The following is a 27,841-nucleotide window of genomic DNA, read 5'->3' on the forward strand; positions in this document are numbered from 1 at the left end:
AAAGAGGAAAAAAAGGTGAATAGAGGCCGATTCTAAAAGGCTACTAACAAATGAAGGTCATGCAAAAGCAAGAACACTATAGCAGAAAGGATAGAAGGTAAAAAGGTGAACCCAAGGACGAGACAGATGGGACATTGGTTAACTAAACTAATGCCAAGATATTGCAGGTGGTCTAAACTATTGATGTGACCATAAAAAAGAAGTCAGACAAAAGCAATGGCACGAGGATAGGGGCCAGGGGACCAAAGGGACCGGGTGAGAACGACGCAACAGAAGAACCAAAAGAAGTCGGGTAGCAAGAAGAAAAAGTGAATCCACGGGAAGGTGAAAGAGGCCAAGATGGAGGGGGGGGAGGGAGTTATGGGAGGTCAGCAAGACGGAGGAAAAGAGAAAGGGCGAAAAGCATGCCACATCAAAAGTGAGAGTGAGAGGTGTGAGAGATAGAAATATTTCAATCACTTGGAGATGATAAGTCATATTTGGAACAGATGAAAAAGGTAATAATGCTACTACCAAGAGCATAAACAGGACTCACACGCCTAACTAAGGTTGGTAAGCCTGGGCACCCTCAAGATGATATGAAAGGGCAACCATATCCCAATGTGCAAGGCAATCCGAAGGCTGATCACCATCTCAGATAAAGTTACGAATGATCTTATCAAACATTCTCAATACAACCACAAGAGGTCGAAAGGCCGCTAGAGCATGAAGGGATACACACAAGGCAATGTTTAGCAAGAATAATATGACTTGGGAGGGAAACAGTTTTTCCTGCTAACAATTGAGGCAATCCACAAGTTTATTATCCACTCCATCTCAAAAAGATGAAGCAGGAGGTGACAGCGTAATCTGAAGACTCAAGTAGTCCATGGGCAAGCCAGCAGCCTTACACCCAAAGCAAGCTTTCGCAAGAAGTACCGTGGTCATATCCGCGTGAATGAGAGAAAAGTGGCATTTGGAGGAATTAATACAAAGACTTGAGATGAGCTTAAAAACTCAAATGATGAGCCAAGTTCTCATAATCTGTTGGTTGGAAGTATGCCAAACAGAGGAAAGTCGCCAGCAATAATGGAGGTGGAGAAGACCTGTAAGTGGGGGAGTGAACATGATGTGTGGAAGCCAACGACCGCAGCGTAACGAAATAAGACAGAAAAGCACTAGGCAACTAAGTTGAAAAGAAATGATGATAACAGACAACCCTGATGGAGACCACGATCGGGACAGAAGAATTCGTAACACATCCCTTGAAGGAGGCTGCAAGCTGGGCCCTAGTGACAAGCGAAAAATCCACTGCTGAAACGATGGACCAAAAACAAGGCGGGTGAAGAGGCCACATAGGAACTCCCAACTAACCGAATCAAAGGCTTTAGAAATGTCCAACTTAAGGATGCATGAGGGAAGTCACAGACAAATGATTTATAGTCATGCCCGATAACCACTCAAGAAGGGACACGAACCAGTTCACCTAACCTACATAATGGTACTAGGCCTGGGCATCGAGCCAGCTTGACCCAACCTGATAAAAGTAGGGTTGAGGCCAATTTGATGTCTGAAACCCAAGCCTGGGTTGGGCCCCATGCCTAAAACCTAAGGTGGGGGCCCGACCTGATTACAAAAAAAAGTTTAAATATAAAATAAATTTGTAATATAAAATATATTTTTAAGAATAAAATATATATTATTAATAAAATAAAATTAATATTTAAATTTTATCGGGCTCCTGTCAAACTGACCTAAGTTGGCTTTTTCAAGCCTAAGCTTGATCGGGCTGAGTACTGAACTGAGGAGATCACCATAATACACCACGTACCCAACCAGTTACACTACTGAAAAAAAAAAGTGATTTAAATGTGCGAGTAGGACTCGCGATCCCCAACTTGAATAGCCCAACCCAGCCTTCTTTTTGTTTTTATAGATATTGGGCCCGCCCATTACTTTTCAAAAACAACACCACGACGGAGTTGTGCAAACACGACACAGGTGCATATGATTGTCGGCAACACGTTAAATCATTAACAAAGTCACATCCTATGTTATTGGTAGAATATTTTAGTCCTTTTCTCAAGCCACTAATGCTAAATCATCCATGTTACGATAGAAAACAATAGGAGCCAAATCATACTACAAAGTTGACAATATTAGTCTTCGATTAAAGAAACCCTGATGATTTCTCTCTCTCATTCTGCAGCTTCGTTACTATTATCAACAGATCTGCCAATGTGTTAACTAACGCTCTTTTTGGTTGGAGGGAAAAGGAGGGATTGAGCAATCCCTCCTTTGTTTGGTTGGCTAATTAGAAATGAAGGAAAAAGATGGAAAAGAAGAAAGTGTGTTTGGCTGCAAGGGAAGGGAAAAGAAAGGAAAGGAAATGAAAGAGAGGGATTGTGTAGTGTAAATCCCTTCCCTCCCAAATCGGATGGATTGGGAAGAAAAGGAAAGAAATGAAGTGAAAGAGTCATTTTATTCCCACACTACTCCTCCCATTCTTTTCACGTCTTCAACAAGCAAGGAAGTGGGAGGCCTCCTCCCCTGCGCAAGAAGACTCTTCCTCACATCTGTTGCTTCTTCTCTAGGAGTGAAGGGACGCTTTCCTCTCTGGTCTTCAACAAGCAAGGAACAAGGTGCATCTCTTTCTGTCGTCTTCTACTTCTTCTTTTTCATTGTTGTTTTTTTTGCTTTTCCTCTCTCATACTCTGCCCACCAACGTATATGTTTCTCTCTCTCTCTCGTCTTCTTCTTCTTCTTTTTCGTTGTTGTTTTTTCTGCTTTTTCTCTCTCATACTCTGCCCGCCAACTTATATGCTTCTCTCTCTCTCGTCTTCTTCTTCTTCTTTTTCATTGTTGTTTTTTTTGCTTTGTCCACCAACGTATATGCTTATCTCTCTCTCTCATACTCTGCCCACCAACGTATATGCTTTTCTCTCTCTCTCTCTCTCGTCTTCTTCTTCTTCTTATAGATTTTTTTTTTCTGCTTTTGGGCGCTCCTCATACTCTGCCCACCAACGTCTATGCTTCTCTCACTCTCTCTCTCGTCTACTTCTTTGCTTATAGATTTTTTTTTTCTGCCTTTCGGTGCTCCTCATACTCTGCCCACCAACGTCTATGCTCCTCTATCTCTCTTGTCTTCTTCTTCTTTTGCTGATATATTTTGTTTTTTCTGCTGATGCTTCTTATTATGATGTGGACTTGTAGCGATGGAGCCACTAAAATTTATGGCTGCATGGTATTTTATGTTGAAGTTCATGATAATGAACATGGAATGCATTTGGTATGGTGTTTCATGGCAAGGCTTATGATGCACTCATCTATATTCTGTATGATGTTCATGGCAAGGTTCATGATGATGACCATCGGTATGCATTTGGTGTGGTGTTCTTGTTAAGGGACCCTTGAAACTTGTTGATCTTCTTGATTAGTGGTTCTGTTTTTAAAAGTTAGTCAAATGTTAGGATCGATTTACATTTCTTTGAGTTAATAAGGTTGAACAATCGTTCAAAAACAAAAAGTTCCATAAGTCGGTCTACACAGGTTCATGAAAATTGTGGTTGATTAAAATTTAGCTGGTATATTGATTTTGTCAATATATTCATTCAATATCTTGAAATTTCTCCACCGTATTTATATTTAGTTTGATTTTATTGTGATGGATTTTTTAAGAGATTTTGATGATTTATTTTGGAAAACCGAAAAAACAGAAAATTCAGAATCTGTCAATTGGGAAGTGAATATTTCACTTTTATGTTATATATTTAATGAATATATTGTTATTGTCTACTAGTGTCATTTCAATTGCTCGTGGCACTACTAAACACCAATAATCATATGAAAACACCCGAACTGCTGATTTATAGAAAAATAAATAAGAATAAAGAGACAGATTGGAGTTAGGCATTGAAGCTTGATTGTTGATGTCACTAGTTATTTATTTAGCTTGCATCTTGTCACATATGAGCATCATCTTCATAAAATAGTTGTCTTTGGCTTTGCAGCTTGTCACATATTATAAGACAACGACACCTACAACAACAAGTCATTCTATGTTTATGTTATAGTTTTTATTATTTCATACATCGTAGACAACATCGACAGCAACTTATGCATCGATCAATTGGACTATCTTATGAAGAAAGACAAAAAATTAGAGATCAAATTATATATAAATTAGATGATGATGTAAAATGCCGCAACATAACACGCATGAGAACATCAACTTTCAAAGAGTTATGTGATATTCTTCGACAACAGGGTGGACTATGTAGTACAAGACATTGTAAAGTAGAAGAGCAAGTTTCTATCTTTCTCATGATGTTGTCGCACACATATAAACAACGCGGGGTTCAGTTGTGGTTCTATCGTTCAACAGAGACAATTTCTCGATATTTTCACAAAGTACTAAGTTCAATTATTCTATTAGAAGACAAATTCATTCAACAATCTGACGGATCAACTATGCTAGATGAAATCTTATACAATAATAGATTTTATCCATACTTTCAGGTAATAAATCAATTAATTTAATTTTTATGCTTTATAGTATGTCAATATTGCATTAACAAACACTGAATAGCACTCCAGAATCGTGTTGGTGCAATTGATGGAACGCATGTTCGTGTTAATGTATCTTCAGAGGATGCACCGAGATATCGTGGTAGAAAAGACTGGCCAACTCAAAATGTGTTGGCTGTATGTTCTTTTGATATAAAATTTACACATTTATTAGCGGGTTGGAAAGGAACTGCTTCTGATTCAAGAATCATAAAAAATGCATTAACGAGAAAAGACAAACTAAAAATTCCTTAAGGTAATTGTAATTAAAAGCATGCATAATTTAAATATTTTTTGAAATATGAACTTAACATGTGATTGTGTTTATTTTTTAGGTAAATATTATCTTATCGATGCTGGTTTTCCATTAAAGGGTGGACTTATCACACCCTTTAGGGGTGTGAGATATCACTTGAAAGAATACTCTAAGCGAGACCCGCAAAATGAAAAAGAATTGTTCAATCTTTGGCATGCTTCTTTGAGAAATATTGAAAGATCATTTGGTGTCTTGAAAAAAAAGATTCTCAATTATAACTAGTTCGACAGAACCAGTCTATTCGTGTAATACACAGTCGGAGATCATTTTAGCATGTTGTATATTGCAAAATTTTCTCATGTGTGTTGATTCAGATGCTAGCATTATTGAAGATGTTGATGCAGAACTTATGAATCAACCTGGTGAAAATTATTATGTTCAAGTTGATGCCTATGAAGAATATAGGGTTGGATAATTCACATGACAAATCATTTCAAAGACTATGTGACATAACTATCAACTTCAAAGTTCAATAGATTGAACTCCATTATATATGAGGCATGTTGACTTTTTTTTCCTTATGTTATTTGTCATTGTAGACGTTCATTGAATGTAATTACTTGATCTTTTATTATTACATGTGATTTGTTCTTTTCATTATGAATTTCTTTCCTAAATTTGTTTTATTTTACGTTTAGCTAATAACAATGAAGAAGAATACAGAAGAAAGGCTGATAGGATACAATGCAGCCAATCTATGGATGATGCGCTTATTGATGTATTATTGCTTCAACAAGTAATAAGTAATCGAGTGAATGACAATTTTACTACAACTGCTTATGATAATGTTGTGACAGAGCTGAGCGATAAGTTGGGTAAAATCCTCACTAAGGATCACATAAAAAATCGAATGAAAATGTTGAAGTCTAATTTCAGTTGTTGTTATGATATCTTTAAAAGTGGTTTGAGTGGATTTAGCATTGATTCAAGGACAAATATGTGGACAGCTGAACCCAAAGTATGGAAGCCACTAAGAGAGGTACCTAATTTTTTTTTTAGAAATTTAATATTATTTTTTTATAATTTACTTTTTACGTTAAATATGAGTTTCTATTATGTTGTTATAATTTTTTTGTATTTTTTATAGGAAAATCCAATGGCAAAAAAGCGGATGACAGCACATGTTCCGAACTATGAGAAGCTAGTAAATTTATTTGGTAATGATAGAGCAACATGGGAATGATTGATGACAGTGAAAGAGAAGTGCAACCGAATGACTTCAGCGTGTGAGGGTACTGGCAACACAATCCAGCTTATTGATGAAATGGTTTCTCAAAATCAAGCAGTATTAGAACCATTTATCAACCTAGAAGACGACTGTGAAGTCCAAGTGGAGCCCAACGCAAGTTCATTGTTAAAGCGTAAAAGGAGAAGAAGTGCAAATAAAGATGATTTTAAAGAGATTGAAATAATGAAAGAAGCATTTGAGAAATGTGCTAATGCAATAGAAAGAAGTAATGTTGTACCAGAACCAAGACAGTCAAATAAATATTCTAAAGAAGACATATTTCCAGCATTTGAAGTTATTGGTCTTGAAGAAGAGTTACAAACTGAAGCATATCTTCATCTTACTGAAGATAAAGATAGGATGGAAACATTTTTTGCTTCTCCTTCTTCTAAGCGAAAGAATGTTTTACTTAGGATGCTTGGCAAAGCTGGAATTATGTAAGACATGAGAAGCTAGTTTTTTATTTTTCGATGTGATTTTTTTTGTCTTTAGACATTTATTTTGTTTACCAACATTTTGTTTGATTGATCTAAAGTTATTACTTAAATGCAAGATGTTGTTGTTGTTATGATGTTTTCACTCTCTTTTTATGTATGTTTTTGATGACTAATGGTGACTATCTCATGTTAAGACATGAGAGAGTAAGAAAAAGTAAGGTCTACATTTTCCTTCTTCATTTTCTTTTCGTACGTCTGTTTTCGTGTCATTCAGTTCTTCCATTTCCCAATTTTTATATTGATTTTTAGCAATATCAATAGCCTCTCTTTTGATCTTCCCTTCAATGGGTTCGCCTCTTATGCATGTCTCTTTGTTGCTAAAGTTTCGGTATTCAGCTTTCTCCCTTGTTTGTTGTGGGCTTGTCTTGTCCGTACCATTGAGCTTAGAATTCTTATCAATCTTTGTATCTTCATATTTAGCAAAAAGCTTGGCGTCGCTTGCTACCATGACTTCTGCAATCTTCCTAATAGCCACAGTCATGAAACTGATGTTCACCTTCTTTGCAAGTACAAGGGCCACTTTCCCTTACGATGGGGTCTGGGGAGGGGCCAATGAGGCAGATTATGGCCATTGGCTTTGCACATTAATGTACAATGATGATGATTATCACAACTTTATGTTGTGATGATCACAACGAATGCAACTACCTGCTGGAAAGGCAACCCTTTTGCAACTTGTAGGTAGAACTCAAACCATTGGTGAACGAGCGGGGATGGACCTCGAACACGTCAAGCCAGTTGTAACAGGAATAGCTTAAAAATATATTTAGCAGATTATTTGACTGTTAAAGGTATTATTGTAAAGTATTATAAATTCTATCTTTGCCTTTTCTTTATATAGTCCAAACAAATATAATTTTAGCATTTTATTTTTTTTCTTTTCTTTCTGTCGAAACAAGTATTTATAATCACTCTTTTCTTTTTCATTTCATTCTTTTCCTTTTCCTTTGTCTTCCCTTTTCATTCCTTTTCTTTCCTTTCCTTTCCCTTCCTTTTCCTCTAAGGAAACAGGGCACATAAGTCTAATTCTTCCATTGAACGTAAAACTGTTTAGTCAATTGAAGGAGTTCTTTCACTCTGCAATCTTCAAAGGAAGAGTTGATTAAAAAAAAAAAAAAAAACCAGAGCACTTGGTCAGAACGCAAGTGAACGGTGAAACCATCGAGTACCAACAAAGAATGGTTCCTCGGGAAGCGTTGATGTCGATGCTCGGGATATATAAAGGAGGGAGGACAGAACAATGAAATCCCATCAGTGCAACAAAGGTCTATCTCCTCGGATAGCATCTCTTTCTCTTTCTCTAAGCTTGCATGGCTACCATGACCATGCGGTGCATCTTCATCGCTTTCTTGCTTTTTTCTCTTCATCTCGAGCGGTCGCTTCTCCGGCTTCCTCCAACAAAATTTCCGCTTCATCACCAGGTATATATCTTCTGCACGTCCTACCTTCCTTTTTTTAAATCGTCGGTCTTTCTTGGTTGCTCCTCTCCTCTCAATTGAACAGACTACCGCATACAATGGCTTGTCCAACTGAACTAACTACCCTGTCTTGAAGCTGTAGCTGCTCGATTGCAGTCAGCACTCCTTTTAATAGATTGAGATAACACCGCATGCCTTTACCACATCTGTTTATCGGATTGTTCCGCTTATCCCAACAGAAACTAGGATAAGTTCAGTATGCCGTATTGTGCAGCATCATATGATACAACAAATGAAAAGTCATAAGAAACGAATTTGCTGTATGCAGAATTAGTAATTAAGTTGTGCCGCACTTGCTCAGTTTCTGTGCAGGGCATGGATATCACCACTGGAATAACGCAGGGAAAGCCAAGGCAATTGTTATGGAGCACAGGCGGAGCCGGAGGGAGTGCTGTTCCCCGCACCGGACCTTGTTACGAGTTCTGCATCTCCAAGGAATCACTGCTTGGGGATGACGACGCTCACAGTGTTGGCAACCAGCTTGATGATTATCCTTCTCCTATAAGAAGCATTTAGCGTTCTGATTTGTGATAAGTACAGGGGGTGGTGCCAGTTTGTGTTCGTGATTGGGTTGAGTTTTTAGGTGATCAATTTTCTGAATAATTCTGCTGAAAAAAATGCAGAAAGCGTGTAAGGATACAATTTGAAAATAACAATTTTAATTTCATTTAAATAGTTAAATTTTGCCATGCATGGGCCCTCTTGAATCAGCGGTGCAACGAAATAGATCTATTTGGCAATCAAATACACACCCTAGAAGAAAAATAAGATCGAAGTTAGGATATTTTGGTTTTTTTTTTTAATATCATTTTTAATCTTTTAACTTTTCTAGTATCATTTTTTGCCCTTATAAAAAGTTTTTTTTTATACTGATTAAGGATAATTTGGTAATTACAAACTCTAGTGCACCATGATGCATATAACCAGATTTGCATGGATGTGCTCTTTCTAACGTTTTCAGGTCTCTCCTAGTTCTCAGCAACATCGAGAGGCTAATCCAAGGGAGGCCCCTTATGGTCCCATCCCCACCTTAATATATATATATATATATACATGTAAATTTTTGAAAATTTTATTTATCTTCTATAAAAAATTTGAAAATTTATATTTCAACCAGTGTTAAAATTTATAAATTTTAATTTAGCTCTCATGAAAAATTTCTGGCTCCGCCCCTAGCAAGATCCTTATCTACATGCAATCGTTCTCAACTGAAGTGGCCGAAGTGGAACCAACAAAAAATATTTAAGGAAATTTTCGGTGGCCTCTACCTTATCAGCTCAATTCCTTCTCAATTATTCATTATCTATCCGTTTTGAAACAACTTGAGCCAGTCAAACTTGCCTCCTCTCCCTCGTTCAAATTAAGGGCCAAGTCAATGACTTGCAAGCTGATCCTAGGCTAATCAAAGTCCAAGTCAGTGATGTCGATATATCCCATTTGGATTGAATATAACTCTTTTGAAAAATTAGGATATCGAACAAAATTAATATTTTATTAAGAAATCAAATCAAATTTGTATTTAATTAATTAAATCTGATCATATTCGGCTTGAACTCAAATACACATAAGTATCTAATCAGAATCGGATTCGGGTTGAATTTAGTTTTACATAATCACATATGAGTATTTTACGAGCCAATCTGAGTCTTGTCGCAAACATGCTCAGCATAAGGTGCTCTGCAATCCTCCTTCTTTGGATTGGTTACTTAGTCACTGTACTGACAATTAATGCAAGAAATACTTTTGGCTTTACCAGCACAAGCACTTTCAGTCATTATGCTTAAGTTAAATAATCATAAGTTGATTGTTTCGTCTAATTGAATCTTCAAATTCACGCTTACCATTCGATCTGAACAATCTGACCGCATCCATGCAACCCAATTTGTAAAAATCTCAGTTGTAGCCTATTTCAAAAGTAAGATGATCCCTACACGCCCCATATAATGGATAACAAAGTTTTAGCTCACCGCACAAGATTTATGGATGTCAACAGATCGGATTTAGATCGGATATACCCTTAACAGTATTTGTCTTTTCAGATATTCACATATTCTGATTCAAATACAAATAAAGAAAATTCATATCTGAATTCGTATCAAAAATCTGATTTTACAGTTTGAATCCAATTTGAATCTAATTTTTATATTCATTTCAGAATTTGAATTTTGAACTGAATTTTGCTAATTTTCAAAATATAAGAACATTAGATATATGTTATTTGTTTTAAATAAATCTGATTTGAGTTTGATTGGATATTTATGTATATCCGAATCTAGATATCCAATCGGATGTCATTTTTTATGTCTGATTCCGATCCAATTACTTAACCGGATATTAAATATTTTTTCATATCCGAATTTTTCATATCAGTTCGGTCAGATATCTCATACAAATCGGATATATTAATATCCCAAGATCATCCCATATATTCTAAGTCCTCCATTCATCACATATTCTTCTCTAATAGGGAGATGGGGATCGTAAGTAAAGGGGAATACATGGTTCATATATATCTGTCATCGAACCGGATGGTCGATGATATCCAGAAACTATCAGTCTTCTCTTTTCGTGTCCTTGCAGGAACTATATCCTTTTAAGTAGAACACACATGAAATGGATTACAACACAAACATGGCATGCATCAGGGGCGGAGGCAGGGGGCCGCCTAGGCCATGGCCTTACCCCAGCTAATTGAAAAAAAAAAAATTACATTAAAAGAATTGAAAATTTTTAGTTGTGTAATATATTTTTTGGATTCGGGTTTAGTTTGGCCCTACTTAGATAAGTTTTGTCTAGCCCCTGGAAAAAAATTCTCGCTCCACCCTTAAATGACATCTATTGCATTAGCTACAAAACAATGGACAAAAGCATTCCACAATTTTAAGATAGATCCATTGGTTGCACGTTCACACCTTTAAGTTCAGAACTCTATTTAAGTAGACTGTTTGCTCTTGGAATCGTTATACCTATGTTTGAGAGAATTAATATCTCAACAAACAATTTCTTAGGAACGCCATATTAACTCGGTTGAACCTAAAAAGTATTCAGATGAATTCTCACTCACACACTCAATTGTGCATGTTACATCTTCATTTATACAGGTTGCATGTGATAAGATAAACGCAATAGCTGAAGGTACACCTGCCATGTTTTGACAACAATTTAAACTTCAAACTCAAGTTCTTCGAGTAACTTGCGAGCCCGATTTGCTCTGATTATGCATGGTTGTAGTTATCTCTAACAAGCGCTGCTTCCAATGATGCATCACATTTCGTATTATTTTATTGAGGAAAATCTCTGGTTGCCTCTATCCAAATCGTTGGGCGGAGACATATAATAAATGTCTGTATTTTCAATGGAATCGATTAGAGTTTCCTTCTAACAAGAAGTGTGAAGCGTTAGAGAAAGATCCCTGAAAATCAGGGACCCCAATCACTTGCCCTGCATGCACAAAATGAAGAGAAGGAAGAATAAGATAACCAAATCTGTCAAACCAGAACCTCGGCCACTAGCAGATCTGCTTGTCAAAGATTCTTTTCCACTCATGATTTTCTATTGCAACAAAAACCATTTAAATTTATCATACAAAAACTTTATATCCAACTCACCAGAGATAAATAATATAGAAAATTCATATTCAATTTCTTTCTTCGTGCCCAATTCATAAAACCCACGTACTAAAGCAGATCCGAAAAGGACTAACGATGCGCAAGCTTCAACCGCCCTACTATATGTAGACTGCAATTATACGTCGGCAACAAATCCACGCTTAAATCGATCGAAAAATTCTAAGAAATCTACACAAAGCTATCACCTCTCCTTCCCTGCTTCCCTCTCTCTCTCTCCCTCTCTCAAAACACGCACTGCCATCCATGGCAATAACCCGACGCGCCTTCATCACTTTCTTGGTCTCCTTTCTTCTTCTCCAACTCGCTCTTGCAGCAGCGACACCAGCGTCCTCCCGCAAAATCTCTGCTTTCCCACTTGGTACGCATCTCATACCCAGCTTGCCATCTCAATTTGGTACTTTATTTCCGTTCTCTGTTTGCCTCTAATTCAATTGAGCTGCAGAATTGTTTGCGCAGCGATTAGAAGCTTACTGCATTTATCGTTTCCTGTATAGAACTCACGAGCTAATTAATTGAGTGTGATGGATCAGCATCTTTGCAGGGTTCAGAGAGTGGTGTTACTGGAATAGCAGAAAAAAAAACGAAGGAATTTAAAAGGTGGTGGTGGTGGTCGTGGTGGTGCCATGGGCATTGGCAGCAGAGGAGGTTTCAGGGGTGGAGGCATTGGTTATCATGCCAGGAGCGCTGCTGTTGCGCTTGATCACAGTTTGAGGACGACGATGTCTGCCGTCTCAATGTCCAGCTTGATCATAATTGTCTTTCTGGTGTAGGAAGGAACTTGGCATTCTGATAATCTTGTGATGTACCCATGGTTCCATGGAGATGAGATCGCCATCTGAATTTGCGACACTATGATATGGGCAATCCATTTATTAACATTGCAACAACGACCAATCAAGAAGCTCACGTAACAGGCTGGAGCAAATTAAAACATCAGTTTTATTACCTCAGGTGAGCATCAGATTTACAAAAATGTTAAAATTTCAAAGTTCAGAAAAATGGGTAGATCTTAAACACATTCCACATTTTCCACTGCGTGCAGAAAAAAATAATTCCAGCAATCCTGCATGATAAACCTGTGAATTATGATACACTTCAGTTCAATCTGATAGAACACCCTTTTGCGGATTTACTTTGATATACGAAGAACTTTAGTTGCTGAACCGGTGTCATGCTTCTGGATAGCAATTATACTGTCCATGTGCAAGACTGAATAACGTTCATAATCAATATGCTCCGCCAATCAAATTAACTTCACCTGTCGAGCAAGGTAAGGAAGCAGCAAAGCGAAGTCTTGCAACAGCAGAAATGGATCAGGAGAAACAAAAGGAAGATAGACAAGTATCCAGCGCTTGAAAACCCATCTGATATACGAACATATGTAGGACTTGTTCTGAGAAGGAAAGTACAATTGTAACCATTTGAAAAAAGTGCTAAGAAAACTACGGAAAATTGAAAGGGTCTCCCAGATCATGGTTTGATCTATTGTGATGAACGGTTGAAAGGAAAAAACTAACCTGCATTTTTATCATGTAGCATTAGTTTGACGGACCTTATGATTGAACTGAGTGAGTTTTGGTTAGCCAGAATCACCATTCACTCACTCCAACAGCCCAAGCCCAAGTAATTGTTTATTGTCAAGTCACACCACCTCCATAAACATCAACAAATTTTAACTCTTTGGTCACAGCTTACAAAGAATCCACAAGCTACCATCGCAGCAGTATATATGCAAGCCGGAAAGATGGAATTCTCAAGCAACAAGTGTTTGTGCATGCTACAACCATGGGCTAATGCAGCTCATAGACGAAGCACAAATCCCACCAATAAAGCTAAATCATAATCACCAAAACAACCAGCAAATAAAGTTAGTGTCAGTAGCTCACCAATAAACGCATTTGCAAGTAGCTGCTCATAAATTAACTGCAAATATACTAGCAAACTACCTAATATAGTCACCATCAATGTTCTCTGCAATGCAATCCAGAAGATATAATGTAGGTAACTTCTGTTCTTTACAATGCTAATCCAACATAACGTTATGATTGCGGCTAGCAGATGAAGCAGTTGACATAAGGGCAGCAACACTAGTCAAAAAACCTGTTAAAGATTGAAAAGGTCTCTCTCTGAGGCAAAGACCTTTGGACCTTTGGAGATCCTTCAACAACCAGCAAAGAGAGAGGAGGCCTTCAGGGAGCCTTGTCAAGTGCACAGAAGAAAGATTGGTGAAAAGCTCTTCTATTTGGTTTCCTTTTGCAAAGATACTATCAATCGCTCCACATGGACTGAACTGCATTCTCACCATAGCCAGACCCAGCGACCCATATTATGCTGGGATTTGGCATTAATACTCCAGCTAAAAATGCTAAATCCCTATTTTCTAGCGTGTATAGTGTCTGAAAAGAACAATGACGTGCCTACTGGTGAAGTGGTGCCAATTAGAACCATCGGCATCACTGCTTCAACGTTAAATTGTGCAGTAGCTATTTGAGTAGTGTAGGAAGATATAAAAAATGCCTGATAAGGTAGCATAGGTTAAAAAGGAACAGGCATCAGCATTCAGTACTAATCCATTTGGATGGGAGTCCCTTCTATTAGCAAAATAAATGTAAAAATGAGCCCTGCACAACTCTTGTACCCAAAAGCTCATCAGCATATCGTGAACCTAGCTAAACACATGCAACGAACTTAAGGATAAAACAACAATCAACAACCGCAAGGAAGGACTCACTTAGGCTGCTTCCTTCCAACAGGAAAAACAAGAGGGCATTTCAGGCTTTCAGCCTAACCAAGTGTCCTGTCAAGCTGTTGCAAAGGAGGTCCCTACAAAGTAATGTGATGAAATAAGAAACTTACTGCAAAACAAGTCTAGAAGGGACAACAAGGCTGCAAATAAGATTGACAACATAAAACAAATAAACCCAAATGTGCTGAAATAACAGAAACAAAATGTATTGATAGGAAAAATGTACAGAAATAACACGAACAACTTGACTATCTGAGAGAATATATTCTAGACATATTATGAAAATACCACATCAACCACATTTAATGTGGTGATTGATATCATGAAACTAAGTACCTAAACATTGAATTAGAGTAGTGAACATCTAAAAGAGACACCCAAGCATGTTCCGGAACTACAAAATATGCATTCGGAACTACAAAATATGGATTCGAAGTCACTAAGCATGACAACAACAAATAAAAATAATGATCACAAAATTTGGAAAAGAAGACGCGCAAAACTAAGTCAGGTGATATAGGATTGCTGCTGATTCAATTCAAATCAACCTGAATCTACTGAATCTGGAACTGGTTTTGATAATGCAGGATTCCACAAAAAGAACAGTCCTTTGGGTTCTCTCTTCAGAAATTTGAGCGCCTACATCAATGGTTATTTCATCAATAAAAAGAGAGGTAACAACAAAAGCCCAAGAGAAATTACAAACAGGAAACCACATTGCTCTATGCGGCCACTGTGTTCTAGCAGAGTGGTTTGCTGCCGCTGCTCGATCCCATATGTACAGTAGGACATTAATTCCTCCACTGGCTAATTGCCAGCCTGAGATCCACCAGTTCAGTCCACAAGCTTCTTGGTCATGAGCACTATATTTGCCAATTAAAGATGAAACTATCTCTTCTACCACTTGCAAGGGATACGAGATTTCAGTAAAGAACACAAGCTAGTTACGCCTCCTCTTCCCAAAACTCCTCGTTCATAAAAAGCGTGTCCTACTTTAAGCCAAGAATTATTCTTATCACCCAACCAATCAAAAGGAAAACTTCATTCCTAAAAAATATCCAGGGGAACCAGTTGTTTCAAAAGATAGAAGCAAAAAGGTCCCTGAATCCTTTACTTTTTTTGTGCTGTTTTCTTCTCAATGGAGAACTCAAAATAGCGTTGCTTACTAGCAGAACACCACATTGAAAACCCGAAGACGGCGAGCCAAACCTGCTTAGCTACTGATGCATGCCACAAGGAACTGCTGAATTGTTGAGAATTGAGACCAATAGCAATATGCCTGCCATGAGGAGCCCAACTGATGCTTATAAATAGGCCATTCTGGACATCAACTCAGGTGCGGTCCCATCTGATGCATTCCAGATAAATATGGAATGCCCAAAAGCAATTGTTACAATGTTGCTGCTGCTCCAGTCGAGAAGATTTAGACAGAAATCATCCAGAAGGTCGGTGCATCTAGAGTTTCTGCAGACTGAGCAACTAAAACGAGGTAGGCCATCACCACTCCAAAAGGGAAATAATGGAACGAAAAAATGGCCCAAAACTCAATTAACCAAGAATGAACTACGTTAACATATATTGAAACAAAGGCTAACCGCCTCGAGAATGCGTCTGGGAGGCTTCATGGAGCTAAAACTGCTGTGGAGACCAACACCAGACTTCCTTCAAGACGGTCTTCACTGATTCCGAAGATGTGCTTCTAAGAGAAAGGATCCTGGTCTGGTTCGTCAGACATAACTCCGTAAGACGCCTTTGATATGCTTCTTGGGATGTACAACTAATGACCAATGGCTTCTGCCTCTTTGAATCCACCATTAAATACTGAGAAAGTAGAGGACCATGGCACCTCTGTTCGGAATGAACCCGCCAGAATTAACACAGCAAATCTATTTAGACTTCTCAGTCGAGGTTGTTGCATTTTGGGAGAAAAGCAACATTGAGAAGGGAAAATAAAAGGACGAAGACGACAGAGGTTCCAGTTTTTCTCAATATTTCATGGAAATTGGGAAAACGAGACATAACCAAAGGAGAATCCCAGAATCCTGGTTGTACTGAAATTGATGTGAATATTACAAGAAATGAGGAGAAGCTAGCGTTGAAATCTACGAAGAGAAACACCAGCACATTCAGGAAAACGGGAAACCTTGTGGAGAATTCCCCAAACAAACCGGAGAAATTCCTTCACTTCTGGACCAAACAACATTATCGGCCCATCAACAACATTATCGGCCCATCAACAAATATAACTCAAACAAAAGAAGGAAAAGAACCGAAATCACCACGAACAGAGACAATCTGAAAGCACAAATTAGAACGGGCAGAAGTCAGGCAGATTATCGCACGTATTGCCTCCACGGCGGATTTCTGGGAGCCAGTCGCTGTTGAAGAATTGGGCGCTTAGATTCTCGGACGACGGCCATTCTCTTTTAAATTTAGGTATTTAAGATGACGACATTGGAGGGTTAAGGGCATGTTTGGTTGGAAGGAAAGGGAGGGAAAGGGAGGATTCAATCCATCCTGTGTTTGGTTGGCTAATTACAAAGGAGGGAAAGAGAGAAAGTCTGTTTGAATGGAAGGGGAGGGAAAGGAAAGAAAAGAAAAGGAAATGATTGTATAGTGTAAATTCAATCCCCTCCCAAAGAAAAGGGAGTAAGTACAAAAGTGTTGACTGCCCACAATACCCTTCCACGTTTTTTTTCTCTCTGCCTCTCAACCTTTTGACTATTGAAGGTATTATTATAAATTGTATCGTTTTCTTTTCATTCCATTCACTTTTATCCAAACAAGCTTTTATAATCACCTCTTTCCATTCCATTCCCTTCTCTTCTCTTTCTCTTCCCTTTCCATTCCTTTCCCTCCCTCCCTTTCCCTCCAACCAAACAGGACGTAACTGTAATACGCCATCTGACGGATATTGCCACCGGCGGGCAACGGTATTTATAGTTTACGGTGTTTTTTAGTGGTATTAGGTATATTTTAATTGCTCCTTTTAATATGTCGATGGTTGTTAAAATATTTTTTAATATAAAATAAAATTTTTGAATAATAAAATGTATATCATTATTAAATAAAAATAACAAAAAAATTAAAAAAATGTTAATCTGGCCGAATCGAGCCCATTGGAGGTAATTTAAGGGTGCTGTGTATCATTCAATATTCTTTCAAATTTTTTATATTTAAAAAAAAACAAAATATATTAATAGTATGGCAAAGAAATTTCAAAAATTTAATTTATTAAAATCTTTTTTTATAAAGCATAAAAGATTGAGACGAAATTGGTTGTTTTCATTTTCATACTTATTTCAAAAGATTTTGAATTCTCTTGTTTCCTTTTTTTCTTTTTTTTTTTTTACATCTTGATCCCTATCACAGTCCTTATAATGTTAAAGTTATAAGCAAAGAGCTTTTCCTCTTCATCACTATGAGTCTATGTTAGTCTAATTCATCTTAGTAATGTTTTTTACTTTTAAACATAATCATAAATAGAGTTTGAGAGAGGTTTTCTTCGATATAATACAACGAGCTTAAAAAAAAGAAAAATACAAAAAATAACTTTAAAAAAAAAACTAAAACTATCAGTACAAACATAAAAAAATAAGTATATTACAACAAAGTAAAAAAAAAGAATAAAAAAACTGATTGGCATTAAAAAAATGACAAAATTAAAAAAAAAATCATGTGTTTTTCGTTTTTATTCTTTTTTAAAAAAATGTGTTTTTTATTTTAAACGAAATTTTTATTTATTACATTTTTTCATCTTTTTTTAAATGCAGTTTCAAAAAAAACCAAGTTTTTTGTGATTAAAAGCCTTTTAAGTATTCAAAATAGTAGATGCATGAAAAGACAAATTGAAAGCATGTTTCAAAAGAAATTGCCACACTTGCTACAACATTGATTGACTTGTCAATTGTCATTGACATTATATACTGGGACGCATAAAAATATGAAAAAATTAGTTTAATGAGTTTTTCATGCTCCTGTTGCTACTCTTTGGTTTCGCACCACACCTGGCTGGTGGTATGCTCGAGTAGCTTCGAGGGGACATAACATAATTGATTGGACTAATAGGTCAGTGCAAGTGATTAATATGGATGCTACTAGTTTGGATTGCAAACCTTAAGTAGCCCCAAAGGCCATATTATTATATTTGACTAGAGTAACAGGTTCGGTTGGATTATTAGTTTATACTATAATTGTTCACCACTTAAGCCTCCAAGCAAACTCAAAACATGGTTACTTATAAGTAGAGTTCAAATTATTTGTTATCTTTTCAAAAATCAAGTTTTGTCAAAATTGAGTTTTTTGAAACTCAGATTTGGTGTCGTCGTAGCAAAACAAAAAAACATTGATTTGAAGGCAAAAGCAACAGCGTTTCTGGAGTATCATTTATTATATAAAGATATAAAAAAAATAACTAGAAACTGGTTTCAAAACTAATTGATCATCGATAGAGGAAAGAAATTTGTGGGGAATCCAAATTAGTGGACCAGTTTTAAAACCAAATTAAGTTTTAGTTAATGTATTGGTGTGCATTGGCTTGTGCCGACTGATACGGGCCAAGTTTTTTTTTTTTTTTGTCTAAACATCGGTCTTTAAATAAGTTGACTTTGACATGTCCAATTTCTATGCGTATTTTTTTTAATGTAAACGTCAGCCTTTAATTAAATTGGTTTTGACGTGTCCAATTTAATAAAAATGGAAAGCCATTAGGAATTTTAATTTAAGTATTAAACAGCGACGTCAACTGCACCCACTAGTTAAGGCTGGGCATCAGACAGACTGGTACCCACTCGGGGTTGGGCTCCAACTAGAAAATTAGGTATTGCGTTGGTTTGATAAGTTGTTGGGCTGGCTCGGTTGGCTCGACTAGGCTTGAGTTGGTTCTGTGAGATATTTTTAATATTATTTGTATTGTTTATATATATAATTATATATATTTTATTATGATTAATTACATATATATTATTTTATATTTAAAAATATATTTTTTTAATTTTAATCGAACCCAACCCAAACTCGAGTTTCAAATATTGAGCCATACTTGAGCTGAAGTTTGGAGTGTTGAATTGGGCTCACCCCGATGCCCACCAGTACAGTAACAGTGTAACAGTAAGCCTGTTCCTTTATAACATAAACGTTTCTTCCTAAGAATTTATTTTTCCTTGTTTGACATCAAACAGTGATGGTATGGTGATTACGTCACAGCGTAGAAACCAGCGTCCTTTGGATCACGCGGTACACTTAATTGTAGAGCTTCGTTAATTTCATGTGAGCCGGCAAGAAATTTCCATCATACTTCTTAATATTCTCTGCTCGTTTCTTCGAATTGTCTTTGCCGATCATTTCTTTAGCTTTCTCTTGAATCTTTTGTTCACCAAATGTTAAGATGGAAAATTGTCCACATAGTTTACATCAGAGATCTTGCCAAAAGTGATGACTCCTTTGATGGCAGTCTCGACCTCAATTTTCTTGACTTCTTCAACAAAATCTTGATCTAAATCAAAATTTCAAAAACATGTGATTATGAAAGAGTAAGCCTGGGCACTGGGCCGGGCCGTTGCCGGGTACCCAGGCTGATCCGGGCTCGGGTTCCATTACGAACTAAATGGGTTTCAATCCAGCCCAGCCCGACAAATGTCGGGCTGGGCCCGGGTAGTAGCACTGACTACCCAGGGGCCCAATTGGCCCCATCACCCCCAACTTCAAGGACATCCACCAAAGCATCAACCCCAACTTCACCCCTTATGGTCTCGAGATTCATGTCACGGCAACGGGTGCGGAGAATAGGGGAGGAGGATCAGAGGGCGAGCTAGGAGTGGAGGTGAGCGTGGATCACCGGTTGCTGGGCGGCTATGTAGGAGGAGAGGGGTGAAGTCAGGGGCGATGCTGATCGCCGAATAGCTTCTTGCTAAAGGGGGTGGTCGATCAGGTGGATCACGCCCTGGGTTGTGACATTGGAGAAGACATGGTCAGAGAGGTTGACGTCGTGGATGAAGACCATAAAGCGGCCAAGGATGAAGTTGGCGGGGAGGCCAAGCGGGGAGGAGCAGGGCCATCTAGGCCGAGCGGGGAGGAGCAGGGCCATCTAGGCCGAGCGGGGAGAAGCAGGGCCATCTAGGCCTACTCCTCCCAAAACCTGGCAGGGTTCAACACCAAAGACGAGGCACTGCCAAGAACAACAGCGTTAAGGCCTGCCCTAGAATGGACGATTTCTTCCTGGTGTAGATAACATGGTGGACAACGAAAAGCGGGAAGGCGACCAAGAGGAGGATGCCGATGGTCCTCGTGATAAGCCGGGCCGGGCCGGGCCGGGCCATGGACTAAAGGATCATGGCCGGGTACCCGGGCCGGCCCAGCCCGTTTAAAGGTGGACCGGGTACCGGGCTGCCCGTTAAGTGCTCCGATAGGAACTGGGCAGGTTTGTAGCGGGTCGGGCCGGCTCGGCCTGGACCGATACCTAGGCGTAGGCGTGAGTGGTGAACGGGAAAAGTATTTCATTTTACCACCCAACGAAAAAACCGAACCACCGCTTTTTCTCTGCATTTAGTCTAGGAGGTCATTGCGAAGAAATCTCTAAAAAAAAGGTTTTTGAGAGTTCGACAAACGGTCAAGGATGCTTTGGCCGCTCTCTAAGGATACTTTACCACTCTATATTCTCCTCACAATGTCCTTGCGGCCCACCCCACTTTTTCTCTCTACTTTGAATGTGCCCAAAAAGGGAATTCCCTTTCTCAAATTTTCTTATAATTTTAAAATAGCGCTTCCTTTTGACATGTTTCTAATAAGTCCTCCATTTCAATAAAAACTATCCAAAAAAGTGCTTGAAGTAAACTGTCATTAATATGCTAACCATTCTCTAAGATGATAAGAACGTAATTGAGTGATAATGGGTAAACTTTTTGGTTTTTAAGGCTGGCCATTGGCCAGGCCAGCTCAGCACAAGGCTTAACAAAGTCGGCCTAAGGTTGGTCCGAACCCTTGCTCGACGGCCTAAACCCAGCTCACTTAGTTATTAAATTGAGTATGATTATCAGCTTTATGCCTATTCAATACTCGATTTGATGATTATTTGTGTTTGAAACACCTAATATTTTATATTTTAATGTCTAAAAAAATTTTAACGACGTGTCAAGGGTTAATATGGGTACCATCGGCGACACATGATGACTTTTTAACAGTATCAATGTCATTGACGATGCACTAAGAGTTTGTAAGTGAATCAATATATATATATATATAAAAGCATAAATATGCTCGGAAATTGAAATTTGAGAAAAGAAGAGTTACTCGGCGATTGCCTTTGCTGAGGAAGGAAACCGCCGAGAAAGTGAGGATACAGACGATGGAAGCAACTGTTCTCCTCCTATCAGTAAACAAATTGAGTCGCTGGTCCGCGTCTACCTACTCACTTTCGCTTTATATACGGCGTGGTCTCTATGTGTTCTGAAGTTGCAGAACTAATTCTAACCATCTGATCTTCCCTCAATGGCAATTCGATGGGTCTTCTTCTTTGGTGTTCCATCTCGATTCAACTCTGGCGTCCGAGTGCCCGGCCATCTCACCAGGTATTACATGTTCTGCAAACCTTCTGCAAATTTTTGTGTTCTCTTTCATCTTTTGTGTGACTTTCTGTACAGGGCAGGGACACCACCACTGGAATAGCGCAGGCAAAGCCAAAGGAAATTGAAAGAGGTGGAGGCAGAGGAAGAGCCGTGGATTCTTTCCCCTCACCAGAGCTTATGGCAATAGTTCCGCGGCTCAGTACCCTTTAGTGGAATTCATCAATTCTTTTGCTTCATGATCACATTTCTTTGATCATATATGTTGGTGATGTGATTGGGTTGAACATTGGAGATTGTGTGTTAAAGGTGGTAGGTAACATTGATCACGTACGGCAATCCAATCTGTGTTAACATGATTAATTTTAAAAAGGAAAAAGTGTGTAAGGAAACGATTGAAAATAACGATTTTAATTTCTTTTAAATAGTTAAATTTTGACATGCATGGGGCACTCTTGAATCAGCCATGGAATGAAATCAATTTGGTAATCAAATTAGCTGGCCGAGTCAGCCAACTTTTGAGAGACCGAGTTATGTGCGCCACTCCATGTACACAATGAATGTATGTCGAGGATGGACCCTATTATTATTATGTATATGTAACGTTTCAATATTGACTTTAGTGAATGAAAATGCACATGCACATTTTTTAATTGAATGTTTTTATAAGGTAGACCTTGCTACATATATGTAAAATTCCAATAATGACCTTTGTACTAGAAAAGGTACATGTACATAATTACTTAAATGTCCTTGCATTGCATGGATGCAACATACGTTCTTAACGTGCATTCTTTCACACCACATGCATGCTTTCACGCAAAGAAAGAAGATGGACAGGAAAAAGAAAAAAAAATGAGAGAGAGGTTCCCGCTAAAGGAAGGAAGGAAGGAGAACTAGGTTGCTAGTAAAGAAAGCTTGGCCTTGAAGCAGAAATGGCGTGAATGACAACAGAAGGAAAGGAATGTCGTTGTGGTTTTTTGTTCATGGACATTAAATGACAATGGCAATGGTTTCTGCAGGTTTTTTTTTTTTTTTTATAGTTGGACATTCAAGGAAATCACAGGAGCACTTCCTTAGGAAGTTAAGGCAAATGTAATGACAAAGCTGAAAAAGGAAGAAAATGTCGACGCAACAAGTATGGTGTCATATGAATCTTACAAACGAGACAATGAGTGCATTCCAATTCATGTGGTAGATTCTCAGGAGCACTTCCTTAGGAAGTTAAGGCAAATGTAATGACAAAGCTGAAAAAGGAAGAAAATGTCGACGCAACAAGTATGGTGTCATATGAATCTTACAAACGAGACAATGAGTGCATTCCAATTCATGTGGTAGATAATGTTACGATGTAACGTGTTTGTGATAGTTTACATGAGAATGAGATAAGAAATTTGTGGCATAACAAATGCATGAGACAAAGAATTCATGGGATAAGTTTATGTATCACAGCTTATGTCATTATTTCGTAGCCATTCTTCTAGTTATTAATCGACAGGAATGAGAGAAGACACATGTACAAAGTAGGTGGTAAGTAAAAAAAGATGAAATAATGTGATCATGTAATGAAAGGAATGATTATGAAATAATGAGATAATGAGTATACCAAGAAGGCCAAGAATGGTAATGAGAGAAAGAGATAACAATGTTTATATAATGTGAGATAAAATTCATTATTGATCAACAGACTTTATAGTGAAATAATGTTGAATGTTATTTGATGGAATGTATTTGTGCATGAAATACATAATTCAGGAGATAATATTAAAATGATATTTGATCGATCAACTTTATGCACTGCAGACGACACAACATATGAAATATCTACATCATCGGATGGCAACAAACAAGAGATTGAGTCCCCGCATGAGGAAATGAATAATCTCGAAGAACATGCTCCTCCTATAGGAATGGACTTTTCTGCTCTATGAATGAAGTTTCATGTTGTATGAATGAAGTTAAAGAAGGAGGACACAACATACAATTTCTACAATTGTTATGCTTTTCACCACTGGTTCATTGTAAGGAATGGTAGGATGAAGAGAAGCACACAAGATGTGGTTGTGAGAAGGTCATATGTTTGTTCGAAATAAAAATGGAAGAGATCAGTTTCATGTGTAACTAAGAACAACGGTTATGTTATCAATTTGAAGCTGAAAATGTGTCTTAATGCAAAATATTGTATTTGTGTAGTGATGATTGAACACAACCATTCATTGGCAGCTTCTCGCATGAACCATATGTTGAGGTTGCATCGCAAATTGTCATCATCGCAAGCTGTAATAAATGAGCTGGTTGATGGTGTAGATATACCACCAACGAAAGAATATGACCCATTTGTTAAAGTAGATTGTGGTCCTGAGAATGTCCCATTCAGACACATGGACCATAAAAACCACTTGAGAAAAAAAGAGGACAAAATCGATGAAAGAAAGTGCTAATACTATGAACAAGACAAAAAACTAAAATGTTTTTTTATTGCTTAAAGGTGTATATTGGTCATAACGATATGCATATACGGACTGACAAATTTTACCTTCATTGAATCTTCAAATCTTCTTTTAACGAATTTTTTTGGTTGCTTACAAAAGGTTTCTTTTTGTATTAATCATTTGCATTTTTTGTCTTTATTAGAATGACACATGAAATTTCATATATGGGGATAGCGTATATACTCTTGAACCTTAATTTATTTTTTGCCAACCAGAGGGTTCGACTTTGGACGTATGCAGCCATGGACGATTTCAAACTAACCTTTCGAGGTCTCTCTCAGTTTGTCCTAAAAAGTTATAGTGGTGAAAAACTTTTCGAGGGGTGTGTTGAACTTATTAGTTCTCCCTCTTTAAAATTTTGGGTCATCTCCTTCATCAATCCAATAAAGGATTGAACATTTGAGTTTCAAGTTGTTTGACAGTGGGGACACTATGTAAGTGTTGCATGAATTTGCCCCAAAGATTGAGTCGGAATTATGAAAGGTTAGTTCTAACATTTCATGATTATATCTTAATATTTGTAATTGATTCATAGGACACTCATAGAACTACTGTCTCTCTTGCCAAACGACCCCTAAAAAACTAGGCTTTCTAAGGTCAATTGATCAAAAAGACAAAATCTAGCAGCAAGCCAAGTCTTATTTTCAAACGGACCTGACATCCTTATCCACATGCAATCATTCTCAATTGAGGTGGAAGTGGAACCAGCAAAAACGTATAGAAAATTTCCATAGCCTCTACCTTATCAGCTCGATTCTGTTTCAATTCTTCATTCTTTGTCCATTTTGAAACAATTTAAACTCAAGGGTGAAGTCGACCAACTTGCAAGCTTGTCCAACCTCATCCCAATTCAAGTCAAGGATGTCAATGTATCTTATTGAATTGGATATAACCCTTTCTAAAAAATCTTATATATATAAAAAAATTAAGATCCTATTAAGAAATCAGATTGAATTCGAATTTAAGAAATTAGATCTGATTATATTCAGATTTGAATTCAAATTTAAAAAATTAGCTAAGCTGCATATACCAAGCACGAGGAGTCTGTTTCAGTATATATAGGACTTTTACAAGGCGACAAGCAGGAGGATAACATGGGAGATCTTCACAACCTTCTTCTGCAACATGTAAACATCCTCAACTAGAAAATTGTTTGAAAAAACATTTTCAAAATCAAATTGGTGAATATCCCATTTGAAGTGAGTAGCTAACGAGAGAACCATGCATAGAGACTTGATGACGGGACTCGTAAAATCAACTCCAGCCTCTTTAGGATATCCATTGGCTACGAGTCATGCTTTCTGTCTCACAATAGTCTCGTCTGGTATATTTCAATTTATAAACTCACTTTGAACTAAAAACATGAAACCGAATTTTGCTGAAGTGCATGAATTCTTTTGTCGATACCAAGTTGCTGATATATTGATTGAAAGCCCTCGAGCGCAGTATGAGTAACACTGTTAAAATTTTGAAACTATAATTTAACTTCTCTTATAAAAAATTCTTGACTTTGTTCATGGGTAACTTCTCTTATAAAAAATTCTTGACTTTGTTCATGGGTAGGGCGTGAAGGAGACATGGTTTCAGTGGGAGTGGTGTTCAGATCAGAATGGTCGTGGCCGATGATGGGAGAGAATAGTAGAGATGGAGGTGTTAAAAGAAGGTCTTTCCATATGGTTTAAAACCGTAGTGTTTATGTCTTTTTGTCATGTTGGGCAAATGAATAAGGACATATTTCATTATTGTTCCTTGGAACAGGTTAGGACATATGTTTCAATAGCAGTTGTTCCAATTATCATAACTAACAGACTTTTGAAAAAGAATGCCACGTCCGAAAAGACGCGACACAAGTGCATATTATATTAAAGAAACCCGGATGCTTTCTCTCCTTCATTCTGCAGGTCCGTTACTATTACCAACCGATCTGCCAATGCGTTGGATATATCCAACTCTTGGATTGGACGTAAAAGTGTTTCGTCAAATGAAGGAGTTCCTTGACTCTCAATCTTCAGAAAGAAGAGTTGAAAAAAAAGCAGAGCACTTGGTCAGAGGCGTGTTATCACACGCGTGCTTCGTTCAAAATTTTTTGCCCTTCTCTTCACAACGCAAGCGACGCGAAACTATCGAGTACCAACAAAGAAAGGTTCATCGGGACGCGTTGATGTCGACGCTCTGGATATATAAAGGAGGGAAGGCAGGACAATGAAGACCCATCAGAGCAACAAAGGTCCATCTCCTCCGATAGCATCTCTTTCTCTCTCTCTCTCTCTCTCTCTCTCTCTGTTTCTCTGAGCTTGCATCGCTAGCATGGCAATGCGGTGCATCTTCATCGCTTTCTTGCTTTTATCTCTTCATCTCCGATCAACTCTAGCGGCCGCTTCTCCGGCTTCCTCCAACAAAATTTCTGCTTTATCACCAGGTATATACCTTCTACATGTCCCGCCTCCCTTTTTTAAATCGTTGGTCTTTCTTGGTTGCTCCGCTGCTCTCAATCGAGCAGACTGAACCAACTGCCCTGTCTTGAAGCCGTAGCTGCTCGATTGCAGTCAGCACTCGTTTTAATAGAATGAGATAACAACACGGGATACTTTTACCACACCTGTTATTCGGCTTGTCCCGCTTATCCCAACAGAAATTAGGATAAGTTCGGCTGCGGTATTGTGCAGCTTCATATGATACAACACTGGTAGACATATAAAACGAAAAGTCTTGAGAACCGAATTTGCTGTATGCAGAATTAGTTATTAAGTTGTGCCGCACTTGCTCAGTTTCTGTGCAGGGCATGGATGTCACCACTGGAATAATCCAGGCAAATCCAAGGAAATTGGCAGGGGGAGGGGGAGGGAGAGGTGGAGGCGGGGGCGGAGGCAGAGGAGGAGGCGGAGGGAGGAGTGGCGGAGGGCGTGTCGTTCCCGGCACCGGAGCATATGGCAAGAGTTCTGCATCTCCAATGAATCACTGCTTGGGGATGACGACGCTCACAGTGTTGGCAACCAGCTTGATGATTATCCTTCCATTTAGGCCTTATGATTTGTGATATGTACAGGGACCGGTGCCAGTTCATGGTTCCATTGAAATGTTCGCCATCTGAATTTGAAACGTTCTACATGTGGTACAGTACCTTTTAGTGGAATTCGTCAATTCTTTCGCATATCTTTTCTTCAATCTCCATGATATTGAACATTGGAGATTGTGTGTAAAGGTGGTAGGTGCCGTGGATCACGGCAATCCAATCTTTGTGTTGAGTTGTAAGATGATTAATTTTCATAAATATTCTGCCGAAAAAAATGTAGAAAGCGTGTAAGGAAACAATTTGAAAATAACAAGTTTAATTTCATTTAAATAGTTAAA

General features: G+C 38.0%; 1 protein-coding gene and 1 long non-coding RNA gene across 4 annotated transcripts; one reads left to right on the forward strand and one right to left on the reverse strand.

Annotated features, from left to right (window-relative positions):
• Positions 1-12,609: 12,609 nt before the first annotated feature.
• LOC116259178 (uncharacterized) lies at positions 12,610-17,003 on the reverse strand. 3 transcript variants are annotated; one of them, XR_004173883.2, is made up of 3 exons: positions 14,988-16,993; positions 13,211-14,516; positions 12,610-13,086 (listed from the first exon to the last, which is right to left on the reverse strand). It is a non-coding gene; the product is annotated as an uncharacterized LOC116259178 (long non-coding RNA). The 3 variants fall into 3 exon arrangements; XR_007574006.1 differs by having other exon boundaries at positions 13,211-13,525; positions 14,425-16,988; XR_004173882.2 differs by having other exon boundaries at positions 13,211-17,003.
• A 9,709-nt stretch (positions 17,004-26,712) lies between these two features.
• On the forward strand, positions 26,713-27,841 carry LOC116259176 (uncharacterized). Its single transcript, XM_031636851.2, has 2 exons — positions 26,713-26,909; positions 27,259-27,841. The coding sequence occupies exons 1-2, from the start codon at positions 26,798-26,800 to the stop codon at positions 27,525-27,527; spliced, it is 381 nt and encodes a 126-aa protein (XP_031492711.1). The 5' UTR covers positions 26,713-26,797; the 3' UTR covers positions 27,528-27,841.

Source organism: Nymphaea colorata, chromosome 8, assembly GCF_008831285.2.
Source record: "Nymphaea colorata isolate Beijing-Zhang1983 chromosome 8, ASM883128v2, whole genome shotgun sequence".
NCBI classification, from domain to species: Eukaryota; Viridiplantae; Streptophyta; class Magnoliopsida; order Nymphaeales; family Nymphaeaceae; genus Nymphaea; species Nymphaea colorata.